The sequence below is a fragment of the Hipposideros armiger genome, unplaced genomic scaffold, assembly GCF_001890085.2.
Source record: "Hipposideros armiger isolate ML-2016 unplaced genomic scaffold, ASM189008v1 scaffold_6, whole genome shotgun sequence".
Classification (NCBI taxonomy): domain Eukaryota; kingdom Metazoa; phylum Chordata; class Mammalia; order Chiroptera; family Hipposideridae; genus Hipposideros; species Hipposideros armiger.
Window position 1 is genome coordinate 4,778,177 of NW_017731356.1, and position 22,596 is coordinate 4,800,772.

Genomic DNA, 22,596 nt, shown 5'->3' on the forward strand with positions numbered 1-22,596 from the left:
CTTGAGGATCCTTTTAAAAATCTGTAAACACACAGATTTATTAAAGATGAAAGTCAATTTACCTTAAAAGCTGTCACATTTTAAGGCTAAACAAGCACTGGTTTTGAATGACAGGATCCAACTTTCCAGCCTGAGTGGAATTGCATGGAGGTCGTCCTGTGATCTTGGCAGGACGTGCAACCAGAGTGCAACCAGACAGATCGTGTACTCAACTAGAACTGCCATTTGTTGGCTGTGATGGCTTGGATCAATTAACAGGTTTCCATTTTCCTCAATGAAACTAATTTACATGGGATCTCCCTTAGTAAATAGGTGTAATTTTTCAGGGGACCAAATCAGTGAAGATACTGGAAGTCCAGAAATCAGTGATTTAAACGTTACCAGTGCATAACAGCAACCTACTACACAGCCCATTAGCCAACTCCTCTCCCAGTGCATGTGATGGGTTGTAGAATAGTGACTAGAATTTGAGAGCCCATCAGATTCTTAACCCAATCTCCTACCAGTGCCAGTCTAAGGTCACAATTTTTAATCAGCCGAATCCTTCTGGATACAGGGTTCATGTTCCAGTCTCCACATCTTCTGTGAAGCCGGCTTTTTCCCAAGTACACCACTGAACTTTTCAGTTCAGGACTTGAATATTCCTGCCTGTAGTGTTTCTAGTGGTTTTGGCCCTTCCTTCCAGTCCTGAAATGCTTCAGTATTACCGTAATTCTGTCAATTACTCTGATGAACATGTGTTATTGACTAACTAACCTACCTGTCGGTGGCCTCTGGTAACTACCCTATTTATACATAAAAATTGCTGCCGTTGAAAGGATTGAAACACTTAGCAAACACAAAAGATAGGTTATTTCTCATCACCCATGTCTATTAAATAAGACAGACTTAATGCTTGTATTCTAGTACACTAGACGTGTCCCTTCAGATTAGCTTTTTCACTTTGTGGTAGTTCCCCACCAGCCATTGCGTTCATCCAGGACATAGCCCATTAAGAAGTAACTTATTCCCCATTTCAAAATCAAGGTATGTTATCTTCAGCCTTTGGGCACCCAATCACCAAAACTCAAGATTCACTGATCATACTGAATTCTTTCAGTAAATATTTACCACCTACTGGTAATTGAACAGGCTTGGAAACAAAACCGGGTTAACTCCCTTTCATGGAGTTCACATTCCACCAGGGGAAAATGGAACCAATACATGCCAAGCAGGTAAGTGAAGCTAGTGCAGGTGACGGTTCCATTTCACACAGGCTATGTCAGAGCTGTGGGCGGAGACCTCTGAGTAGGGACCAGGAACTTAAATGTGGTTGCCCCTTTTCTGAAGAACAGCCAAGTGAAGAAAGCTTAAAACTTCTAAGTATGGATATCAATGTGGCTAGAGTGCTAATAGATCTTGAAACAATTTCCTCATACTCTGAGCTGACCTTAACCAACAATACCTAATGTATTTGGAGGAAAACAGTGGCCATTTTTTTCCAGATTTGCAATATTCACAACTAAGCTATCAAACAGAATCCTAAGAGAAATGACAAGTGTTCCAGCTCCAAATGCTAAATTGGAAAGTGAGCTGAAACTTGATTGGCAGGTACTATTGGGGTTTTTCAATGTTACAAGCCAAAGAGCTAATGGTTTTTCTGGTAATTTAGGGAGTAATTTGCAACCCACTGGAATAACTATTGCTCTCATTAACCTAAGTGCACGCCTCCAGTTTTATTTGCACAATTAGTTCTCCTAAATTCTCATTTTCAAAATACAAGGACATTGGTTACCCACAGTACTGACCTCAAAATTTAATTTGTCCTACTGCTTTCTAGGCTTTCCTTTTAAAATATCCATCTTTGGGGGGAGTCCCTCAGAGACAACCCATCACCCCCTCACACTGCAATTGTGGCATCTTTCACCTGCCAGAGACCCATCACCATGGTGCTTTTAGCAAATGCATCTTTTCTAATTTCAGCACTCAACCACTGTTGACATTAAGAGCATCTGCTCTTTGCAATTTCATTTGTGTATCTGTTTTGATGGTGCAACTGCCCATCTTGGACATTAAGGGGACCACTAAGAGCTGGTTATGCCTCAGCATAATGTGCACTTTCAAGCCTGAGGCATCCTGTAAAAAACACATGAAAATGCCAACAAGCTGTTATCACACTAGGGAACTAGTGCCATAGGGTCTTACTTACAAAGTGTCCCATATTTTCCTTCCTTCATCCTATTAAGTTGAAATAAGCAGGCTTGGACCAGATGGTTTATAAAAATTTATTTAAATTAGAATTATTTGATCTTCTTTCTATCCCATGAGCATCCATCCAGCTCCCTGCAGAAAAAAAGCTGTTTTTAGTCACATTTCTACATTTTAATTCTAATGGTATTTGAAGTACACAGAATATCAGATCTTTTATCATCATCAAGTAATCAGTGAGAGAGTTCAAGTTGGGGTGAGATCATCATGTATTCTGGAATAAGGCAACACTACTGATGTTTTCAAGGCTTACCTTTCAACAAGTCAGCAGCATGACTGTCGTCATAAATGCCCTAAAAACAAAGACCACATGTTAATCATGGTAAAAACAGCTCGTGTAAGTAATGTTAGTAAAGTAACCTCAGAATCAAAATGGAACGGTTTTATGAGTGATATCATTCTATTTCATTTGGCAGAATCATTTACATCACTGGTTACATTGTAACATAATATTATACCAAAGACTGACTTACCTTGAAATCTTCAGTACAGAAGTTCTGCCTGTGTGATGAAAAAAAGGACATTCATTGGATATTTGCCCCACTTAACTCCCACCATTTTTCATCTTAACTTTTAGATTAAGTAACATTTAGGGCAGTGAACCTATTCTAAACCTTTAATGCATAATGGTGGGTGCACTTCATTACACATTTGTCCAAAACCCATAGAAAGCACACCACCATGAATGAGCCCTAATGTAAACTATGGATTTTGAGTGGTAATAATCTAGGTTCATAATTTTAACAAAAGGTCCATTCTGGTGGCTGGGTATCGACAGTGAGATGTGTAAATATAGGGTATATACGAACTCTGCACTTCCTGTTCAATTTTACTGTGAATCTAAGTGGAATATTCAACCTAATTAAAAATTAAAACAGCTAAATAACCATTCCGGTATTAACTAGATTTACATAAGCCACAAGCCACAAACATTTCCTCACAAAAATGCAACCTATGCTTCCCTCAAATGTGACTTAACCCTTAAATGCAACAGAACATTTGCATGAGACATTAGTTATCCAACCCCCTGAATGTTTTTTGTGGGACAATGGCTAATTCCCCTTTTTGAGGTTATAAATAGGATTGTTGCAGCCAGCCAGATACATCAGATAGGAGCGAAAGACAACATTGCTCATCACTGTTTGTCTGCTGAACTATGTTATCATCATTGTATCGGCTTTAAACCACTTAAACACAGAAAACAAACATGAAACTACTATACCTTTGCTTAAAAAAACTCTTTGCTCCAGGCCGGTAGCCAACACAACTCTTCACACCTGCAAAAATTTAATCAAATTTAGTAACAAGTAGTAGCAATAGGTCAATTTCTAAATTTTTTCAGGTACTGTTTCAGTTTTTAAAAAATCTTCACTCTTTTTCAGAGAGATTCCCATCTGTTTTAAATTTCAAATCATCACTAACAGCATCTTGCTTAGTAAGATTAGGGAAGATCAACAAAGTACCTACCTTTATATGAAAGGTTTCCAAAATCTGCACCTGAAAAACAATTTTTTTTAAGACTGCGTTATTTCTTCAAACTGCCTAGTGTCTTTGCAACATTAGACACCACTAACAGTCAGCAACCAAGGCCATCACGTTTCACCAATATCAGTGAGTACCAGAAGCCAAAGGATTGTCTCCACGTCTTACCCCAAGCATGCCATCCATGGATCAAATGTGTATCCAGTAGCTAGAAGAGAAAACAGGCTATTTTCACTAATATGTTAAATAACATTAATTTCCCTCCTCAGTTACTTGTCACAGGGTTTTTCAGTGTTAGATTTGTCTACACGTTCACTTCAGGTCAGACATTTGGTCAGCATCATTACAAAAACCCCGTCCAGAGCATGCATAACATGCATCCACTAACCAAATATGCAGTAAGTCATTAGTAGCTTTGTAGTTAAGCACTACTTTATCAGTATCCTCAGTAAGTTTTAAGTCTATTGACATTTTATAAACCAATACTTACCAAAAAAGACAATAAAACCAGTCCCGACAGGTCCAACACTCAAGTCCATCTACAAAATAAAGAGTGGTTTTACAATAGCCAAAGGTGAATTTTCTCCTCCCAAACCTCCCCAAAAAGGCCTGAAATCAGGTAGAGCTAATAATTAAAACCTTCACGTTCATTCAGTATTTGCTTATCATCATACAGGCTGCTTTTACAAATCATGACATCTTACTAAGGGTAACAGGACAGGGTCTGGCGTTCAGTGCATTGAGATTATTTGTACGTTAGAAGGCAATCCTGAACGCCACTGGCGGTCTTGTCACGTTTGCCCAGTTACCGACATTTCATTATAATTCTACTTACCACATCAACTTCCAGCTAGTTCTTTTTAGTGCCTACAAAAAAGAAGCCAGATTCAGTGGTGGTACTTCACAATATGCAATTAGCAGCAAACCAATTCAACACCAGACACATCAGACAAATGGTATCTCTCTTCACAATTCAATCTGCTGAACTATGCAACCATCATAGTATCTGTTTCAAGTGTCCCCCAGCATTAAATAGAAAATATGAGTGTAGAAGTTCACGTTTGAAATGGGGAGGAAAACCCTAAACATCAGCACTGGTTTGGCAACTTGCAATCTCTTAAAAAATAATTGATAAGTACACTGGGTAGCATGACTATGAAAGGTTTCTCACCTGTCTGCCCATGGCTAGAGCGTGATGCTTGTGCTTTGGGACCTGGAAAGAAAACAGCGTCATGTAAACTTAGGTGCAACCACTATGTTCTCTAAATCACCATTTTGTGTGCCTCAGTTAGGATACTGGTGGTAGTAATTCTCGTCATTCTCACAGTCAAGAGTAGCAAACAAAATCATCATTGTGGCACTCAGTGGACTTTCAACCTAGCTTCCCTCTGTAAGGGAGTTTCACTAACTTACCCCAGCAGCTGTTCTCATTCCTTTGGCACATAACTAGAACACAGATACAAAGAATATCCAATCAATCATACTGTGCAATTAAGTTCAATATTACCATCTTAAATATTTAAGCCTCAGAATACAATTTTTCAGAAATCCCTTCTGTCCACTACTCTTAAAACATCACAGGCTTAACAAAAAAGACCACTTTTAAGCAGATTTCATTCTTCCCCCTGTATTTACGTTTCTTACCCGTCCATCAGAAGCCAACAAAAGCCACGCTGCACTCGTGTCCAGCATCATTCCTAAGAAAAAGATTAAAGTTCTTTTAGTTCATTTTGTTCTAAATTGGGCATTATGTCGTTTATCACCTATGCAAATCGTTTATACCACCCATTTCATGGCTGTATTGGGTGCACGTAAGATATCGAGCAATGCACCAAGTTAAGGTTAAGAACCACTGATGCAAACAATGGTGCACTGCAGAATGCAGCGATTTCAAGAACCACGTGGATTACCCCAATTAACGACCTTCCTGGAGGACGCGGCTCCGGCCCAGGTCATTGACAAAAGGCCCACTAGGGTGACTCGGCATGCGCCGCCATCAGAGCTGTTGGCATTCATCAACAGTCTCAGATGTCCCTACCAACACAGGCTTCATCAGAGGCAGAGCATACGAGCCGAGGTTTTTCCGCAGTTCCGCCCAACAAACCGAGTAGTTGCGTTTAGGTCGAGCCCGCACGCAACGCGCAATCCTTTACCATCCTCATCTTGTGGGTCACGCACTGGCTTGGGACTGGCCTAGGAATGCCAGTCAGTTTAAGGCGAGTTTAACTGACAAGCCCTGGAGGCCTGGAGCCACGAACCCATTTAGCAACCGCTAAATGAAAAAAAACTCACCCAGACGCCGACTTCCAGCCTCGAAAGACCGAGATGGCGCCCAGGAGCCTCTATATAAAGACTGCTTTCCGTGACGTCATGACGCACTCTCCCCGCCAGCGTCGGCTTCAGCTCCTCCTCCAGGCACTTCCTCTAGGCCCGCCCCCTCGTCATTGTGGGCGGGGACACTAACGGCCGCGTGACGCGAGGCTCCCACCCTCCTACCGACCAAGGAGGAAGAGAGCGGAGGGGAGGGGGCGCGAGGGACGGAAAGCGCTTGGGGAGGGGGAAGGCGGGCGGTGTGAGAGTGAGTGATTTCCTTCCGGCACGTCGCCCGCTCTGGGGGAGGGGGTGGGGGGTTTCACTTCCGGGACGGTGTTGCGGCCCATTCCGGCCCATTTCCACCCCCGGAGGTAGGTGCTGCTCCTTGACTGGGCTCGAGCCCCACACGCCGGTCCCGCTGCCCTACCCCGGGGCCGCCCTGCCCGATCTCCGCCGCAGCCTGCTCCTGGGGCGCTCAGCCACTTCCCTTCACCCCCCTTCAAGGCACCCGGAGACCTTCCACCCTCTTGGCCCCGGGCCGGGCTGAGGTACCGGACCCGCCCCCTCGCCGAGCCCCTCCCTCAGGACCCCGGGATGGGCGGCCCCCTCCCCCACCGGAGCCCGGCCACACCCAGACACACACCCACCTCTGGGCAGCTCCCCGCCCGCCTACGCCTGCCGCCTGGACCCAGTCCCGGGGCGACGCCCCCTTCCCGGTCCTTCACCCTCACCTGATGGCTCGCTGCGGGGCCGCACGCCTCGCTCCCCCTCTCCTCCCCCGCCCCTCGGTGACATGTCGCCGCTCAGCCAGCTCCCCGATCCCCACGTTTCCTAACGCAGGCGAAAGCCGCTCAAGTACCGGAGGGGCCAACCCCATGCCGTTGCCGATTCTCCCTCTTACAGCTCTCACCCCCTCCAGTGCCGACGGTAGAGACAGACCTTACTCCAGGGGCTTCCTCCTCACTGGGGAATTGCCGGAAGGAGCAAACAAAAAAGGCGCTGGTGTAGGCTCCACAATAAACACATCTGCATTCATGATGACATCGACAGAGGCTCTTATTGGATTAAAAGTTTTCAAACAATCAAAAACGCCTTGGAAAAAGGTCAGATTGGCTAACGTTTGGTTCTTGAAAGCAGTGTATACACTTCCCTATTGACTGATAAGTGTGTCGTAAATGCGGGGCGATACTGGGAGTTTGTCAGGATAAGTTCCCGAAGTTTCAGGGCTTAAGTAACTGATGTTTTGTAAATTTACTGATAAGTGGAAACACATTGGGTTCAAGTCAGTGCTTCCCTGTTGGGATTTATACAAACTGTTCTCAACCATTGAAGAATATTGGATGCAGTTATATAGGCCGAGTGTTTCAGCTATTTTTAAAAATTCTTTTAATGTAAAAATATGAGCCATACTTGGTAAGTGCTCTATTTTTTTTTTACCGGACTTGGAGAACTAAATTTCAGAATTACAGTATATCACCACCACCCTGAAATTCCCAACTTTGAATTTAGATAGAGCCAGGTATTACCTACCCTTTCCTAATTCTGAGAGTGAACTTCGAGGTCTCTGCATCTTACTTGGGATCTGTGGCATCTTTCCTAACCTAGAGTTTGCCTCAGTCCCACACTCAAAGCCTTTTTGTGAAGGCTGTGGCTCTTCAGCTTAGAAATAATGGCTTACATTCTTGTGGGACATTAGTGACTTTATACAATAATAAACATAACTCATGCAACAGTAGTAAAATATTAAGAGGGCTATCTAATCAACTCATCTATATCGTTACATTTATTCAGAAAACTTGGGTCTCTTTTATTTCCTGCAAAGAAAAGTTGTCACAGGATTTGATATTCGGTGTGCAAATAAATACCTTATAGTTAACAACAACAACAACAACAACAAAAGCTGTCACAACTGCTTTCCCCGCCCCTCTATTTATTGAACTTGTTTTGATGTCGCATAGCTTGTTAGTAAGGAAGATATGGGCATAACTGAAATTTTTAGGAGTCTTTAACAATCACTTTTTGGTTTTTCATGGCATCTTGCTGTGAAACCTAAACTGAAAAACCTGTTGTTACTACTTTTCCATATCTAAACATAAGACAGGTTCTCTCTTTTTACTGGGAGATTTTGAAAATTTGCCAAGTAACATTTTTAAACAGGTTTAAATTGGAAAGCATGAGGGGAGTGGGATTATAATTACTAATGAGAAGATGGTTTCCTCTTTCAGCAGGGTTGAATGCCTACCTGCACCCTCGGGCCCCACCATGGAGAAAGGTGGTAACATACAACTGGAGATCCCTGACTTCAGCAACTCTGTCCTCAGCCATCTCAACCAGCTGCGCATGCAGGGTCGGCTCTGTGACATCGTGGTCAACGTACAAGGACAAGCTTTTCGGGCTCACAAAGTGGTCCTGGCTGCCAGCTCCCCTTATTTCCGGGATCACATGTCCTTGAACGAGATGAGTACTGTCTCCATTTCAGTCATCAAGAACCCTACTGTGTTTGAACAGCTCCTGTCTTTCTGCTACACCGGGAGGATATGCCTGCAGCTGGCAGATATCATCAGCTACCTGACAGCGGCCAGTTTTCTGCAGATGCAGCATATCATAGACAAATGCACACAGATCCTGGAGGGCATTCATTTCAAAATTAACGTTGCTGAGGTGGAAGCAGAATTAAGTCAGACAAGGACAAAGCACCCAGACAGACCGCCAGAGTCTCCCAGGGTTACCCCCAATCTAAACCGCTCCCTGAGCCCGCGACATAATGCCCCGAAGGGAAGCCGGCGAGGTCAGGTGAGTGCCGTGCTGGACATCAGGGAGCTCAGTCCTCCTGAGGAGTCCACCAGCCCGCAGATCATCGAGCAGAGCTCTGACGTGGAGGGCCGGGAGCCCATTCTGCGGATCAACCGAGCAGGACAGTGGTACGTGGAGACGGGAGTAGCCGACCGAGGGGCGCGGAGTGATGATGAAGTGAGGGTTCTTGGAGCCGTACACATCAAAACTGAAAACCTGGAGGAGTGGCTGGGGCCTGAGCATCAGCCTTCCGGAGAAGATGGGAGCAGTGCGGAGGAGGTCACTGCCATGGTGATTGACACCACCGGCCATGGTTCCATGGCCCAGGAAAATTATGCTTTAGGATCTTCAGGAGCCAAGGCGGCTCGGCCCACGAGCAGTGAGATTGACAGGTAGGTTTAGTTTTGGTTGCCCACCTGTTGGCTCTGGTGTAGACCTCACTAAAGCGGGCCCCTGTGTGATGAGCATCTTCCTTATTTGAGGCTCTTGGCCCAAATAAGTTGGTGTTGGGGAAACTGAAGGTGTGCCAAAAGACTTGCATTCTTATTTTTTCAAAGCAGGAAGCTCTCTAGTCCCGAAGTATTCACAGTGTTGTGAGAACTATGGTAAAGTTAGACACTTCATGAATCAGAATACCATCTGCCGCCACCCGAGGATCAGTAATTGCCAGGGCTTCCTGGGAAGGCCAGGCAGGGAGCTGACCATCAGCCGGTATGTTGTCACACAGGTGGGTGGCCTGGGAGGACTGTCACTTGCCTTTGTAGCACTGTTTGCTTTTCTTTGCCCCCACCTACCAAATGAGAGGAAGCATGGCACCGGCACTGATTATTCTATTTCAGTTAATGTAATCGCAGTACAGTAATTCCAGAGAAAAGCTTTTTGGATGATTTTCCTTCCTTTTTTCATTTGTCATTTGATGATGTCTTCCCTGTCGTCTTCCACTGAGGACTGCGGCTATCACCAGCCTGAGAGTCTATTTTTTTCACCAGTGCTACTATGACCTGTGCCTCCCTTTTCCCTTTCCAGTACACTGCAATTGTTAGCATAGTTCTCTTCGGTGGAAATAGCAATAGTTTTCATCTAAGTAAATTGAAAGAAAGTCTCCATTGAAAGAAATATTACCAATTTAGATTGGTAATTTATTCTTTTCCATTGGTTCACATCTGGTCTTAGGAGCTGTGTGTCACAGAAATTAAGATAGTATATACTGTACCCACTTTAGGTGGTCTTGACTTGAGTATTTTCCTTCTCGTTGTCCTTAATAGTTAAAATATTCTTTTTTTTTTTTTTTAAGATTTTTATTGGGGAATTGGAACAGTGCTGGGGAATTGGGGAAAGGGGAACAGACAAGTTGCTGTCATTTTGTTCTTTAGCCTAGTTGTGGAGGACGTTGCCTCACCGGCCCAAGTTGGCACCATTATTGTGCTCTTCCCTGGTGAGGCAGATCAGTCGCCAGCTTCTGGACAGCCGCTCACTGCGGCTGCTGGCCGCTCACGCTGGCTGCTGGCTACACACGGTAGCCCATGGCAACCCACTGCAGCAGTGGCTGCAGCCTACGCCGTCGCCAGTGACTCACAGCAGCCCAGCTCCAGGCCGAGCCGTCATTCCACATCTCAGCTGTAGAGGGCAGTGTCACTGGCCCTCATATGTGGGATCTGAACCGGGGCCCTCTGGCGTCCCAAGCCAGCTCTTAACCAACGCACCACTCGGCCGGCCTGTTAAAATATTCTTGAGCACAATACTTGTTGTCCCTCATGTTGGCACTGTATCAGAATAGCTTAAATGCCAAGACTTTTAAATCTCTGTGATCTATGTATCAACAACCTGAAATATATAACAAGTTATCATGGGGCTTGGGGGAAGAAACAACCAAAAACCTAATAGTTACATAGAAGAACCAAATTATTGACCCAGTTTTAATGTATTCTTTTATGGTTTCCCAGTACTTACTAAGGATAGAAGCTTATGTTTAGCCTTAGCTTCACCGGGGTCGTGTGGTCTATCTGCTGTGTCATTTCATAGTTCTTAAATTTACCAGGGCAAACATTTCTTGTCTTGTTTCAAATCAGATCTTATATATTAACTTTCTGAAAGTATTTCTTAGTAATCTGTTGTCCAGTTTGTTCCCCCTTCCTCAAGCATCCATGGGATGAAGAGGGTGGACATCACGATTTTTAAGTTCCTTGACACTACTGTTCTATTAGTTCCCTCTTTCCTCCTCTTCCGACAGATTTAGCCCCTCCGGCAGTGTTGTCCCCTTGACGGAGAGACACAGAGCCAGAAGTGAGTCTCCTGGGAGAATGGATGAGCCTAAGCAGCCCAGCTCCCAGGTATGTAGTGTGGAGGTAGGATTGCTGAGGGGGCTGAAGAAATTGCCACTGTGTGTGAATAGAATTAATGAACCAGAAAGGAAAGATGTAGGAGAGGAAATGGTGACCCTGTTAAATAAATACTGTATTTGATTCTTTTTCTTCATTCTGGCTTGTGAGCATGCAGGAAATATGCTTTTGGTGTCAGCAGAGTTTGGGAAGTAGAGGAGATGAGATTGTAGAACTCTTCTGTTTATAGAACTAGTGTATAGTTCTGAGAGTAGTAATAAAAAAATAATCCCCAAAACTACATGCAGGTCCTTTAGGACCTGGGATGGAGAGTCCGACTCTGTACATGTGCAGGTATGACACTACATAATTAATTTATGTAGTATTGTGTATTTGTAAACCAATGCTTATGCGTTTTTGTGTACGTTTGCATTTTTGTATGCTTGTATCTCTGATTCGTTTTCTTTGTGAATCTTTTGTTAGACTAAAATATTCTAGAAAAGATACGAATGGTGTCTTCTGTTTTCTTTGCAACTCTCCTTAGCAAGCAGTATAAGTAGTTGGTTGATATTTTTGTTTGTTTTTTCTCACAGGTCTCTGTCATTGGAGATTGATTTTTAAAAAGATGGTGAACTCACTAAGTAGAACATAATACATTGTAAACACTTTTGCCCTTTAAATGGAAATGCTGCTGGATTAAGATTACGTTGCTAATTTTCTTAGCTTCTACATTATACTGATAGTATCTTGTTTAGTTTTTATCTAAACATTGGATGTTTATTGTGAACATAGTATAGTAACAGCAGTGAGACATTGTTACAAACTATATTTACTTAGATATTATCATGCCAATTTTTCGGACCAGAAAGGGAATTATAATTATTACAAGAGAACTTTTGAGTTTTAATAAGGTGTTAGAGAAAACATTAGGAGCATGGAGGAAAAGTAAGTTTTCTCATATAATTAGGGCACTTTTTCTCCTTATCTCTCAAATAAGATGTGATGATTAAGGGAAGGTGACTGTTATGCAAATAAATACAGCAATGAGACCTTACAACTTAATGGGAGATAAGACAGACCAACAAAATACACAAAAAACGTATAGCTAAGACTGTAGACTTCAGTAACAGTATTGTGGGAATAGGAGTGCTTAAAAGGCAGTTACTAGAATCGATATCCACTTAAGGAAAGTGATACTCAGGATAGTTTAAATGCAATATTTAATGAAATAAAAAGAGATAGCTTATTGTATATGTAGATGGAATAGGGGTAAAAACTGGAATTCTACAAGGGTATTTAGCTGACTGAAGCAGAAGGTACAGGCTCTAAAGAAATACTGTCTGGAGATGATATTAAGAGATGAGTTAATATGTGCCCTAACATGTATGAAAGTTTATTATGGTGAGTCTACTCACAGTTATTTTTTCCTGCCACAAAGAACCAAACAGGACATGGACTTACAGTGAGAACAAATTTTGATAGACTTGAAGAGCTTCCTGATTATAAGGGTGATTAAATTGGCACAGACTGCTAAGGTCACTTCTTTACTCAAAAAAATTCTGTAGTTTTTTCCTTTTTCTACATGTGAAGGTTAAAATACTTGGCCTCATATTCTTTCTAACCCAGCCTTTCTAACCACCCATCAGCATTCACCATCTATCCCAAACAGGCAGACTTTCTCTGTGTTTCAAGTCAGAGCCACGTCAGACTTACTCCTGTTTCAGCACCTTGAGTCTGGGATGACCTGTCCTTCCCAGGTGTCTGGGTACACCCAAGGCCCAATGCCCTAACTAGCCTAGTCCTCTTTGACCGCTCCTTGAACTACTGTAGTATTTGCAGATGAGATGATATAATCTTTCCTAATTCTCTACTGACTCATATAAATCATTCTTTTTTATTTGCATTAATTTTGTGTCTCCTAGATTGAAATCTCCTTGAGAACAGAGTCTACATTTTGTAACCTTTATATCTGACATTGTCTTATCCAGCACCCAATAAGTAGGAGTTGTTTTGCCACTAAGTAATTCTGAGTAACTGAGGTTACTTAGTAGGTGTCCAATAAAAAGGCACCTACTAAGTAGGGGATTATTTAATTGCCTGTGGAATCCCCCGTTTTGGAGATCTGTAAATAAAATTAAGAACCAGGCCCGATGATTTTTGAAGTCCCATCAGTTCTTTGAATCTCTGATTAGTAATTGAAGATTAAGATGGTGGAGGGCTTTGAAGATCATGTCAAGAATCTAGACACATTTGTTTTGGAAAATGTGGAAATCATTTATATGGAATTTATTCATTACTTGGAATAATTCATTAAAAAAATAGTTACTCCACATCTACATACCAGGCACTGGTCAAGTTCTGGAATATTCTGCAGTGCAGATGGCCCTGGGCTTACAGAGTTTACAGTCTAGTAGGGAACTGCCCAGTGGGAAGAGTGAAATGGCCCACCTCTTAGTGACAGAGAGAACCAGGAGGCAGCCAGTTTTGTCCTTGCTTCTTAAAGTTCAAAGGAATAAAACTACCAAAGACATCATTGCCTTTGACAAGGACCTAATCTACAGTTTATGTTCACTCATTGGCTCTTTTATTGCAGCTTTACTGCAATATTTTTTTACATGAGATTGACCATAATGTGTCAGTTTTGTGATTATAGTTCATCACAGATAACTAAAATACATTTATTTACTTTTCTGCTTGTGGACCATACATATGAGAGTACTTTCCTTAAAGTTAGGCAGGATTTTTTTTTTAGGGAATCAGTATCCTTAAGATTATGAATAATATTGTGAGTTTGTAATGTATCATAGTAGTTAACATTCATTGAGCCCCATTAAGCACTTCATTCACTCATTCAATGCTCATAGCAACCTATGAGGTAGATGCTATTATTATATTCATTTGCCAGGTGAAGTGATGCATAGAGTAGTTAAATAACTTGCTCAAAGTCACACAGTAAGTAGGACGCAGATTTAAACCCAGGTTTCAGCACCCTTAGTTGCTGTACGGTACAATAACATGCATTCGAAATAGTATTTCAAACTACTGTTACCACGTTTGATTCTCCTGAGAATCCAGGAGAGCTGGCAAAGCATCTGCTAACCTCACTTTAGATGAGAAAGCTAAGCCCCAGAGAGGTTCTGCACTTAGTCCATGATCACCCAGGACCGTTTAGTGGGATCATCCCTCAGTCTTTGTGTGAGTTCAGTTTGTTATCCAGGGAATTGGAGCAGAAAGAAAGTTTCTGTAAAACAAATCAGAAATCATCTAAAACCTCAGTCTTACTATTCAGCGCTTGACTACACATGCTGCTTCCCAAGCCTGAGAACTGCCTCTGTTCTGCTGGAAATGCTGAAAAGCACTGTAGCTAATGTATGTGAAAGGAAGCAAAACACATGTTTAGAAATTCAAGAAAAGGGCACAAGAATAATTGCTAATATCTATGTATAGGTACATATATATACACACATAAGTATGTATATATGTAATAACTTCAGAAGCCATCAGGCTAAAAATACCACTAATGGTAATAATATAGAATTTTGAATGAAAACCATTTATAAATCTAAGATCATTCAAAGGAATATATTTCTACTCCCAGCTTTCAGATAGGAGGAACCCATATTTATTTCACATATTAAATACTTTGACTATTTAGATAATTAACTGTCAGATTAGGTTAGAACCAAAAATTAAGGTCTTATTTAATTGATATTAAGGAGTTAATTGTTATTTTTTTAGGTGTGATAGTGGTATTTTGATTATATTAAGAAAAAAGAATTCTCATATTTTAGAGATATATACTAGAAATAGGGGTCGGCAAACTGCAACTCGTGAGCCACATGCGGCTCTTTGGGTATGTTGTATCTCAAAAGTTTGCTGACCCCTGGGAAGAGCAAATCCTGTCCCTCAACAATTTAAAAATTATTCGAGAGCCATAAGTATATTTTTACATAATCACCATTATGTGAATAATATCCTTTAAAAATTTTATAAATGAAACTATGATAGTTTTATTTTCATTTTGAATTTTACTTCAGAACCTGCAGCTCACGAGCCACAGTTTGCTGTCCATGGCGGCTCTTCCGTCTCAAAAGTTTGCCAACCCCTGTGCTAGAATATTTATGGATGAAATTATGTCTGGGATTTTTTTTTTCAAAAATAACATGAGAAAGGAGAGAGAGAGTGAGGGTAAAGAAAAAAAATGTCCATGCGTTCATAATTGTTGGGTAGTGGGATTCAACATACTATTGTCTCAAAATTTTAATAAAAAGTTTAAAATACTATATATATATATATATATATATCATTTGACCTTCATAAAGAAAGAAAGTAAATCAGAGAGAAAAGGAAAGCATTTATTTTGCAGTAACTTAAAGGGTTAGTTGTCTAACAGCAGAGTTCTAATTCTGCTTTTATAATAATTGCTTTTTAATGTCCTAAGTAAATTTGTTATCAAATGTAGGAAATTTAACTTGGTGGGAGGTACTTTATAAATTAAGAGGTTGGAGAAATAATATATGAATCACAGATTATTCTATTTACTTATAATAATCTGTTTAAATCAATTCAGAACCACTGTAAATAATAGGTATATAAAACTAGATAATAGTTCGTGCACTGTATTTAAAGGATACTTACCTTTAGTATAAGCAGTTGGAAAAGTGAATTAGGAACAACATTAGGAATATGTATTTCCCATTTCTCTGTTTTGTCTAGTTTGTTCAGAAGTTGTATCTTTAGTTCAGAGAGGAAAATCAGAAACCAAGCATTGTACTTCTTGCTTTGAGGTACCTATAATTGTATTCGGGGGACAGTAATCAGTCAGTAAGTGCTTACTGACTATCAATTTGTGAAAAGCTTAGAGGCAAGAGTAACCACGCTAGTAAATTCATATCGCAGTCTGGTTTCCTTTCACTCTATTCTGAGGTCAGTTAAAGTTTGAGTAGTGTTAGAATGAAGATAATATGTTAGCATGGTACTGAAATACTTCAGGATAAAAAAGAATACTGTTGCCTACACATTATATGCATTTTTATAAAGCTAGTTACTGATGGATTAAATTTTGGTATTAATGATAATGCCATAAACATAATTTATAATGTGCTTGCCATAATGTATTCTGTACTGTCAGATATTTGTAGCCATTAGCCAAGTCACATGTAGCTATTAAATTTTAATTAATTGGAAGCAATTAAAAATGAAAAATGTAGTTCCTCAGTCATACTAGTCATGTTACAAATGCTTAATAGCCACATGTGGCTAATAGCTAACTCTATTAGATGGTGCCAATAAATAAACATTTCCATCATCACAGAAAGTTCTATTGGACCAGTACTGTCTGAGTACCTACATGATTGTCTAGCTATAATTGCAAATCAGAGTCCAAGAGGATGATATGAGTGGCCTCAGATTCGCCTATCACTGTAAAATATGTTCTCTTGTGCTTATTTTCCTCACCTGGCACAGGTAGAAGAGTCAGCAATGATGGGAGTAAGTGGCTATGTGGAGTATCTCCGAGAGCAGGAGGTATCCGAGCGGTGGTTCCGGTACAACCCCCGTCTCACCTGCATCTACTGCGCCAAATCTTTCAACCAGAAGGGGAGCCTGGACCGGCACATGCGCCTGCACATGGGGATCACACCATTTGTCTGTCGCATGTGTGGCAAGAAGTATACCCGCAAAGACCAGCTGGAGTATCATATCCGCAAGCATACGGGCAACAAGCCCTTTCACTGTCATGTTTGTGGCAAAAGTTTTCCCTTCCAGGCCATCTTGAATCAGCACTTTCGCAAAAACCACCCTGGCTGTATACCCCTGGAGGGGCCTCATAGCATCTCCCCCGAAACAACTGTCACATCTCGGGGACAAGCTGAGGAAGAGTCCCCTTCACAGGAAGAGACAGTTGCTCCTGGGGAAACGGCCCAGGGCTCGGTGTCCACCACTGGACCCGACTGAAACGTCGAGGGGGAGGAGGCAGACCCTCTTCCCCTTTGGGCCGTGAGAGGCCGGCATCAGGGCCATGGGCTGGTACTTCGATTCACAAAATGCCACGTCACCAGAACGGAAGATGTTGCCAAACTAGAGGACCAGCAACATCCACAAAAGCACTAGAGGCTTTTCCCTCCTCCTTCCCACCTCACTCTTTGGAAAATAATCAAGCAAATCACCTTTCTAATTCAGGGATCAACAGCCTTGGTTTGTTAACTTTATAAGAAAAAAAATTTTTTAACAAAACAATGACAGTCATTTATCTACCAATCACATTTGAAGACTGTACTTTGGTCCATATCATCCTAGCGGCTATAGTTGCCCAGATCTAAAACACGCAGCAGGAGCCTTGATCATCTGAACCAGCCAATCACAAGCAAGAAGGAAGGAACTGTGATGGTGACCATGAGGAATCTCTTCCTTCCCTGCCAGAACATGCAGTTTCACATTTCAAGGGAAAAAAAAAAGAATCTTGGTGCTTCTTATTGTTTTGAAAGGTTAGACCTTATCTTTACCCTGACCAGGCATCTCATACTTTGCCGGATTGTTTTGTGTAAGCAGCCATCTTGGAGCAGTGTTTAGTGGGCAGCGTCCCCAGAAGCACTTTAGGCAACTGGAAGTGAAATGAGCAGCGGTGTTTGCCATAGGTACTGCCACACTTCGGGGTTCGAGTGCTGTGTTGAGGTGAGGGGAACAGGGAAGGAAGTTTTGGGTTTGCAAATGTGCAACAGCGCAGAGCCTACTGCAACTTACTGATTGGAATTTGTAAACCACAGCGCTCATGTATCTTTGGGTGTTAGGAAATGACTCTAGTCCAGATGAGTTAATGCGTTAGGCTGACTACCAAAGTTTCATCCAGTCTCTTTGGCTCCTACTGTCACATAACAGCAATATTATAACACATCAAAGATGTCATTTTCCAGTGAAATGAGCCTGGGTTTGTATTTTTAAATCCACAAGTCTCCATATTTGATAACTTTTATATGAAGTTTTAAACACATTTTTTTCTGCAGTAGTGTAGTTGAAGAAATTCAACGTTATAGTTCCTACTGCAACCACAATTCCATTTCCCTCTACATATGTGATAGTTTATATTTTCAGTCCAATAGAAAAACCTCACTAAGTCCATGTCTCGTGTCTGCAAACCTAGTAATTCATAACCAACCATCAGCAAATTGCTGGTGACTCCAAGAGCTTTGCTTTTTAATAATACAGTACAGGGCATTTACCAGGAGACATCACACACAGCCATGTTGCAATAAGCTGATCAAGGCATCTGTTTTGATCAGGTTTGGTTACTTAATCATTCCTAAGATTTTTAAAACTTCAAGGGACCTTTTTGGTAATTCTGGGTATTTCGGAGATTCTTAATCCAGCACTGAGAGCCAGAAAGAACTTCCCAAACGTCGAGCTTTAGACGCCCTGTATTGCATGCAGAGAACGAAGGAGGAGGATTAATGGATGCAGGCAAGTAGATGCATACAAGTTACAGTGCAACTAGAAAAGAGAAATCTCTAGCTTCTTTTAATGACCATTCATATTTTAAGAGTATTTAAGTGTGTAGTGGTTTAAGAAATGGTTTTGGTGCAGAGGCATTGATAATTGTAAAAGATTTGGGAGAGGGGCTGGTCATGCCTGCACTGGGGAGCCATTTGTGAGAATGCTTTGTGACTGTGGAAAGGAGGGTAGAGAAGATGGCATTTCTTTGATAACAGGAAGATAGAGTGCATAGGGTAACTCTGAAGCAATCTGGGAACTGTACATACACTTACAGCTGCACCGTATCACTAGAGAATGGTTATTTTCTGGAAAAACAGAAATGCGTCTTTTAATAGGAATGTAATGATGCTACCATTTTTTTAAGAGCCTACCCTTAAACACAGTGTTGAAGCTTTATCTTATCTTCAGAAGACATAGACTGGGGCATTCTCTTCCATTGGACAACAGGTGAAAACTCGCCTAGGGCCCTGCTATGCTCTGTGGAGTTGAAATTAGATGAAAATCTTGAGGGAAACATTTCAACTGGTAATCAAGGCTTTCAGTGAACTCTGCCATTACTAAATAGGTGAGAAGTATAGAGTATGCTGCTTTAGATGGAGCTTTTCAGCCTACCAAAAAAGATGAAGTCATCGTACTTTTAAGAAGTAGTATGCTGGAAAGTTCTTTATTGCTTTGTTAGTTTGTTTCTTAGGTTTTATGTAAGAAAATAGAGCTTCTTAAACAATTACCAAATTGTAAAGGTGAAGTGCAGTAATTTCTGTAAAGACGAACTTTGCAGCCTGATGCAAAATACTCCAGCCAGGGTTAGCAACAAACACTTTAAATGAAGTAGGGACCGTCTAATGGATGTGGAAATGCTACGAGAGTTTGCTAGGGTCCCCCTCCCTTTTCATTCACTTCTAATAGCTTTTGCTGCATTGATACTGTGAATAGAGTGCTTCTCGGTCATCTAGGACCACGTTAGCACTATCGTGTTTGCTGGTTCTCTCCTCCTAATCGGTGTAGCTCAGAACCATGAGATTATGAAAATTCAAGCCAGGCCAGCTTTTAAACAAATTCAAGTTTCTGAAGGCAATTTTCCCATTTTAGTTAGAAGAGATATTATTATTCTAAATAACTATCCAAGATTCTTCTGTAGCTTCACTGTGACATGTACGAGTTCTTAGCTAACATCACTGTAGGGTCATAGGAGTTACTAGTCTTCTATCTACATTAGTGAATAGCTGTATTGTTGTGTGCACAGAGGATACCTCCCTTAAGGGTGCACTAAATGGACTTTAGCTAATGCTGAAACCTCATTACCAAATCTTAACTTGCACGTGTCACCTTGTGAAGGGAACTGCATTAGCAATGAGAGCTAAATCATCGCCAAGTACTTTAATGCCGTGAAATAGCGAACACTGGGACTGTTTTCATCCATTGAGTGGCCTTTCATAGCGAAGGAGCTACCCAATGTTCTCAGCAAAAGAAGAGAGATGGCCATGTGTCGGTCTACCTTCATTCCAGGGGGCACCTTTTATTCTCTCGGAACTCTCGGACCAGTATAACACAGCACTGGCACCAACAGCAACACTACATAGGCACAAAGGCTCTTTCTGATGACCTGTTCTCTCTTTACTCGGAACCATATTTACCTCTGAACTGAGCTTTTATGTAAGTTTTATTTTATGTAAGATGCAAACTACCCCCAAGCCATCTCATTGGACCAGAGAGTTAAATCTTGAATATGGAAAATAAACTAGTTATTATAGGATAGAGATTGGAGAAGAAGGGAGATAGCAGTTAAAGCAGCCTTCTTGTTTTGTTTTGCTTTGTTTTGTTTTAATGTTTCCTGTTCCCTCTTCATCAGTGAAACAAGGTTTTCCAAAGATGGTATGACAATAGAAAGAAACCATTTTCCTCCTAACTTCATAGTTAAAATTTGGCCTTGGTTGGAAGTGGTCTGGCGGAAGAGTGAAATAATGAAATTCATCCTTAATAGCTGAATAGTCTTTGGTCAGAAATAACTTTTAAAAAGTTTTAGCTGTTACTTGACACTAACTTTGTTTCTTTTGACTGTTAAAAACTATTTTTTTTTACTAGAAGATCTAACTTAAAGAAATGGAAATAGTGGGTAATGGAAAGGAAAGTAAATTGAACAAAGACAGAAGTCTTCTTAATTATAGTGGAAAGGCATTTAATCAGGAAAGAGTTGGAATCCTGGAAGTTGTTTTTCTTTCAGATACCAGACATCGTTTTCTTCCTCCTCAAACATTCTTCTCCTTATCTGTTACTTAACTTCTTCAAGGACTGACAGATACATTTTATTGAACTTAGTCTTTGAAAACAGAGCTCTTATGCCATATGGGAAAGAGTGCAAAATATTGAAGTATTTTGTGTGCTGAGATTTAGAAAAGGGACAAGAAGCAATTCAGTCAGGTAAATCCCTAAATTTGAGATGGTGCCCCTTAGCAAAGTATATTCTAGGATTTATGAATTAGGTCAGGTTCCGCCAACTGCAGTCTCCCGGCCAAATCCTGAGGCCACCTGTTTGTGTAAAGGAAGTGATAGTGGAATCGGGTTCCACTTACCCATTGAGGTATTGCATGTGGCTTTCTACTCTAATAGCAAAGTTGAGACTTGTGACAGAGACCACATGGCCTGCAAAGCCAAAAATACAGTATTTACTATCTGACACTTGACAGAAGAATTTGCCAGCTTCAGAATTAGGTTTGGAGGAATTACCCCCAAAATTTGTCAATCCCGCCATTTTGCCTTTATATATTCATAAATTTTAAAAGGTTTTCAGTTCATATCGCCATATGGTCAGTGTCTTGACAGAGTTTGCCATCTTTCTCTAGTTCCTTTTCTCACAACCCTAAGTTCCTTGATGATTCCCATTGCTTAAAAGCATTTAGAATAGGCCTTATGATTTGACCTTGCCTTTGAGGTGCAGGTAGATTCAAGTCTAGGGTGGTAGTTACAGATACAACAAAGTAATTTTTAAAAATAATTTCCATGCACAATGATGTAAGGTTAAATGAGTACCATGTTTACATAAATTACTGTAAAAAACATAATGTTTTTATAAGTAAGTTTTGCCATTCCTCTGAGTTCACTTGAACTGGTTTGCATAATGATGGCAAGAATGAATTTATTCCCACTAGTATTAAATTTTTATTTCTGTTATGAATAAGTGGTTTGATTCTTATCCAAAGTACTGTTTCTCTAGATTAGAAACCTCTAACTTTTGCTTGTCCTGTAAGTCTTCATTTTAATTGCCCCAAGTAAACTCATTCTGTTCCACATGGAATATTAAAAAGCCACGTCACCCTTTTCTTTGTCTAATGACTGTTCTAAAACATTAGGAAACATCTGAGGATTTCAGATTCTTCTGAGCCCTATCTTCCAATTTCTGTTGCTGTCTGTAATTCTTCTAAACATATATTGGGCCATATATATTTGCTTTGTGAATGTTCATTCTTACCGTTCAAATTGCTTATTCATGCTAGATGTGGAAAAAATGGGAAATGTTAGGATAATAATAAACAATTCTTTGCAAAAAGAGGATATATTTGTTCCCCATTTGGAAACAATACATGGTCTTCTTTGAATTCGGTTTAGTTATCTGAAAAAAGTGCTCGGAGGCCATGCTAATACAATCCAGTGAGTTCGATTCTCATTTGTGGTAAGCTCTACAGCACACACACAGTTTGGATGAGTGACCTAGCCTCCCCTAGGGCACCTCTTCACTACCTACATTGGATATTAGGAAGTTTTATATAATATACTCTCTTAGTAATGAATAATCTTCATCTGTAAGGTTCCAGAATATCCACCTAGATTAGCTCCACCTTGTCTTAGAACCTTTCTACTTATAGTCATAGCGGGTCCTTGAGATTTTGGAATGTTGCTTTTCTGATTATTCCAGGACATAGCACTTGGGAAATGGCTCAGTGTGTCATCTGCACCCAGC

The 22,596-nt window shown here is 41.0% G+C and overlaps 1 protein-coding gene and 1 long non-coding RNA gene across 5 annotated transcripts; one reads left to right on the forward strand and one right to left on the reverse strand.

The window, feature by feature from the left end:
- Positions 1-2,248: 2,248 nt before the first annotated feature.
- LOC109385726 (uncharacterized) lies at positions 2,249-6,110 on the reverse strand. Its single transcript, XR_002124678.1, has 12 exons — positions 6,022-6,110; positions 5,374-5,426; positions 5,143-5,175; positions 4,901-4,942; positions 4,565-4,596; positions 4,220-4,268; positions 3,898-3,937; positions 3,715-3,744; positions 3,470-3,524; positions 2,721-2,748; positions 2,501-2,540; positions 2,249-2,322 (listed from the first exon to the last, which is right to left on the reverse strand). It is a non-coding gene; the product is annotated as an uncharacterized LOC109385726 (long non-coding RNA).
- Positions 6,111-6,257: 147 nt separating this feature from the next.
- Positions 6,258-21,695, forward strand: ZBTB37 (zinc finger and BTB domain containing 37). Of its 4 annotated transcripts, XM_019648219.1 has the most exons (5): positions 6,258-6,413; positions 6,946-7,145; positions 8,271-9,227; positions 11,066-11,165; positions 16,620-21,695. In XM_019648219.1, exons 3-5 carry the CDS (start codon positions 8,305-8,307, stop codon positions 17,106-17,108), a joined length of 1,512 nt encoding a protein of 503 aa, XP_019503764.1. In that variant the 5' UTR covers positions 6,258-6,413; positions 6,946-7,145; positions 8,271-8,304; the 3' UTR covers positions 17,109-21,695. The 4 variants fall into 4 exon arrangements, with proteins under 4 accessions (XP_019503764.1, XP_019503773.1, XP_019503752.1 ...); XM_019648228.1 differs by lacking the exon at positions 6,946-7,145 and having other exon boundaries at positions 6,318-6,413; positions 8,268-9,227; XM_019648207.1 differs by lacking the exon at positions 6,258-6,413 and having other exon boundaries at positions 6,867-7,145.
- The last annotated feature ends 901 nt before the right edge of the window (positions 21,696-22,596 follow it).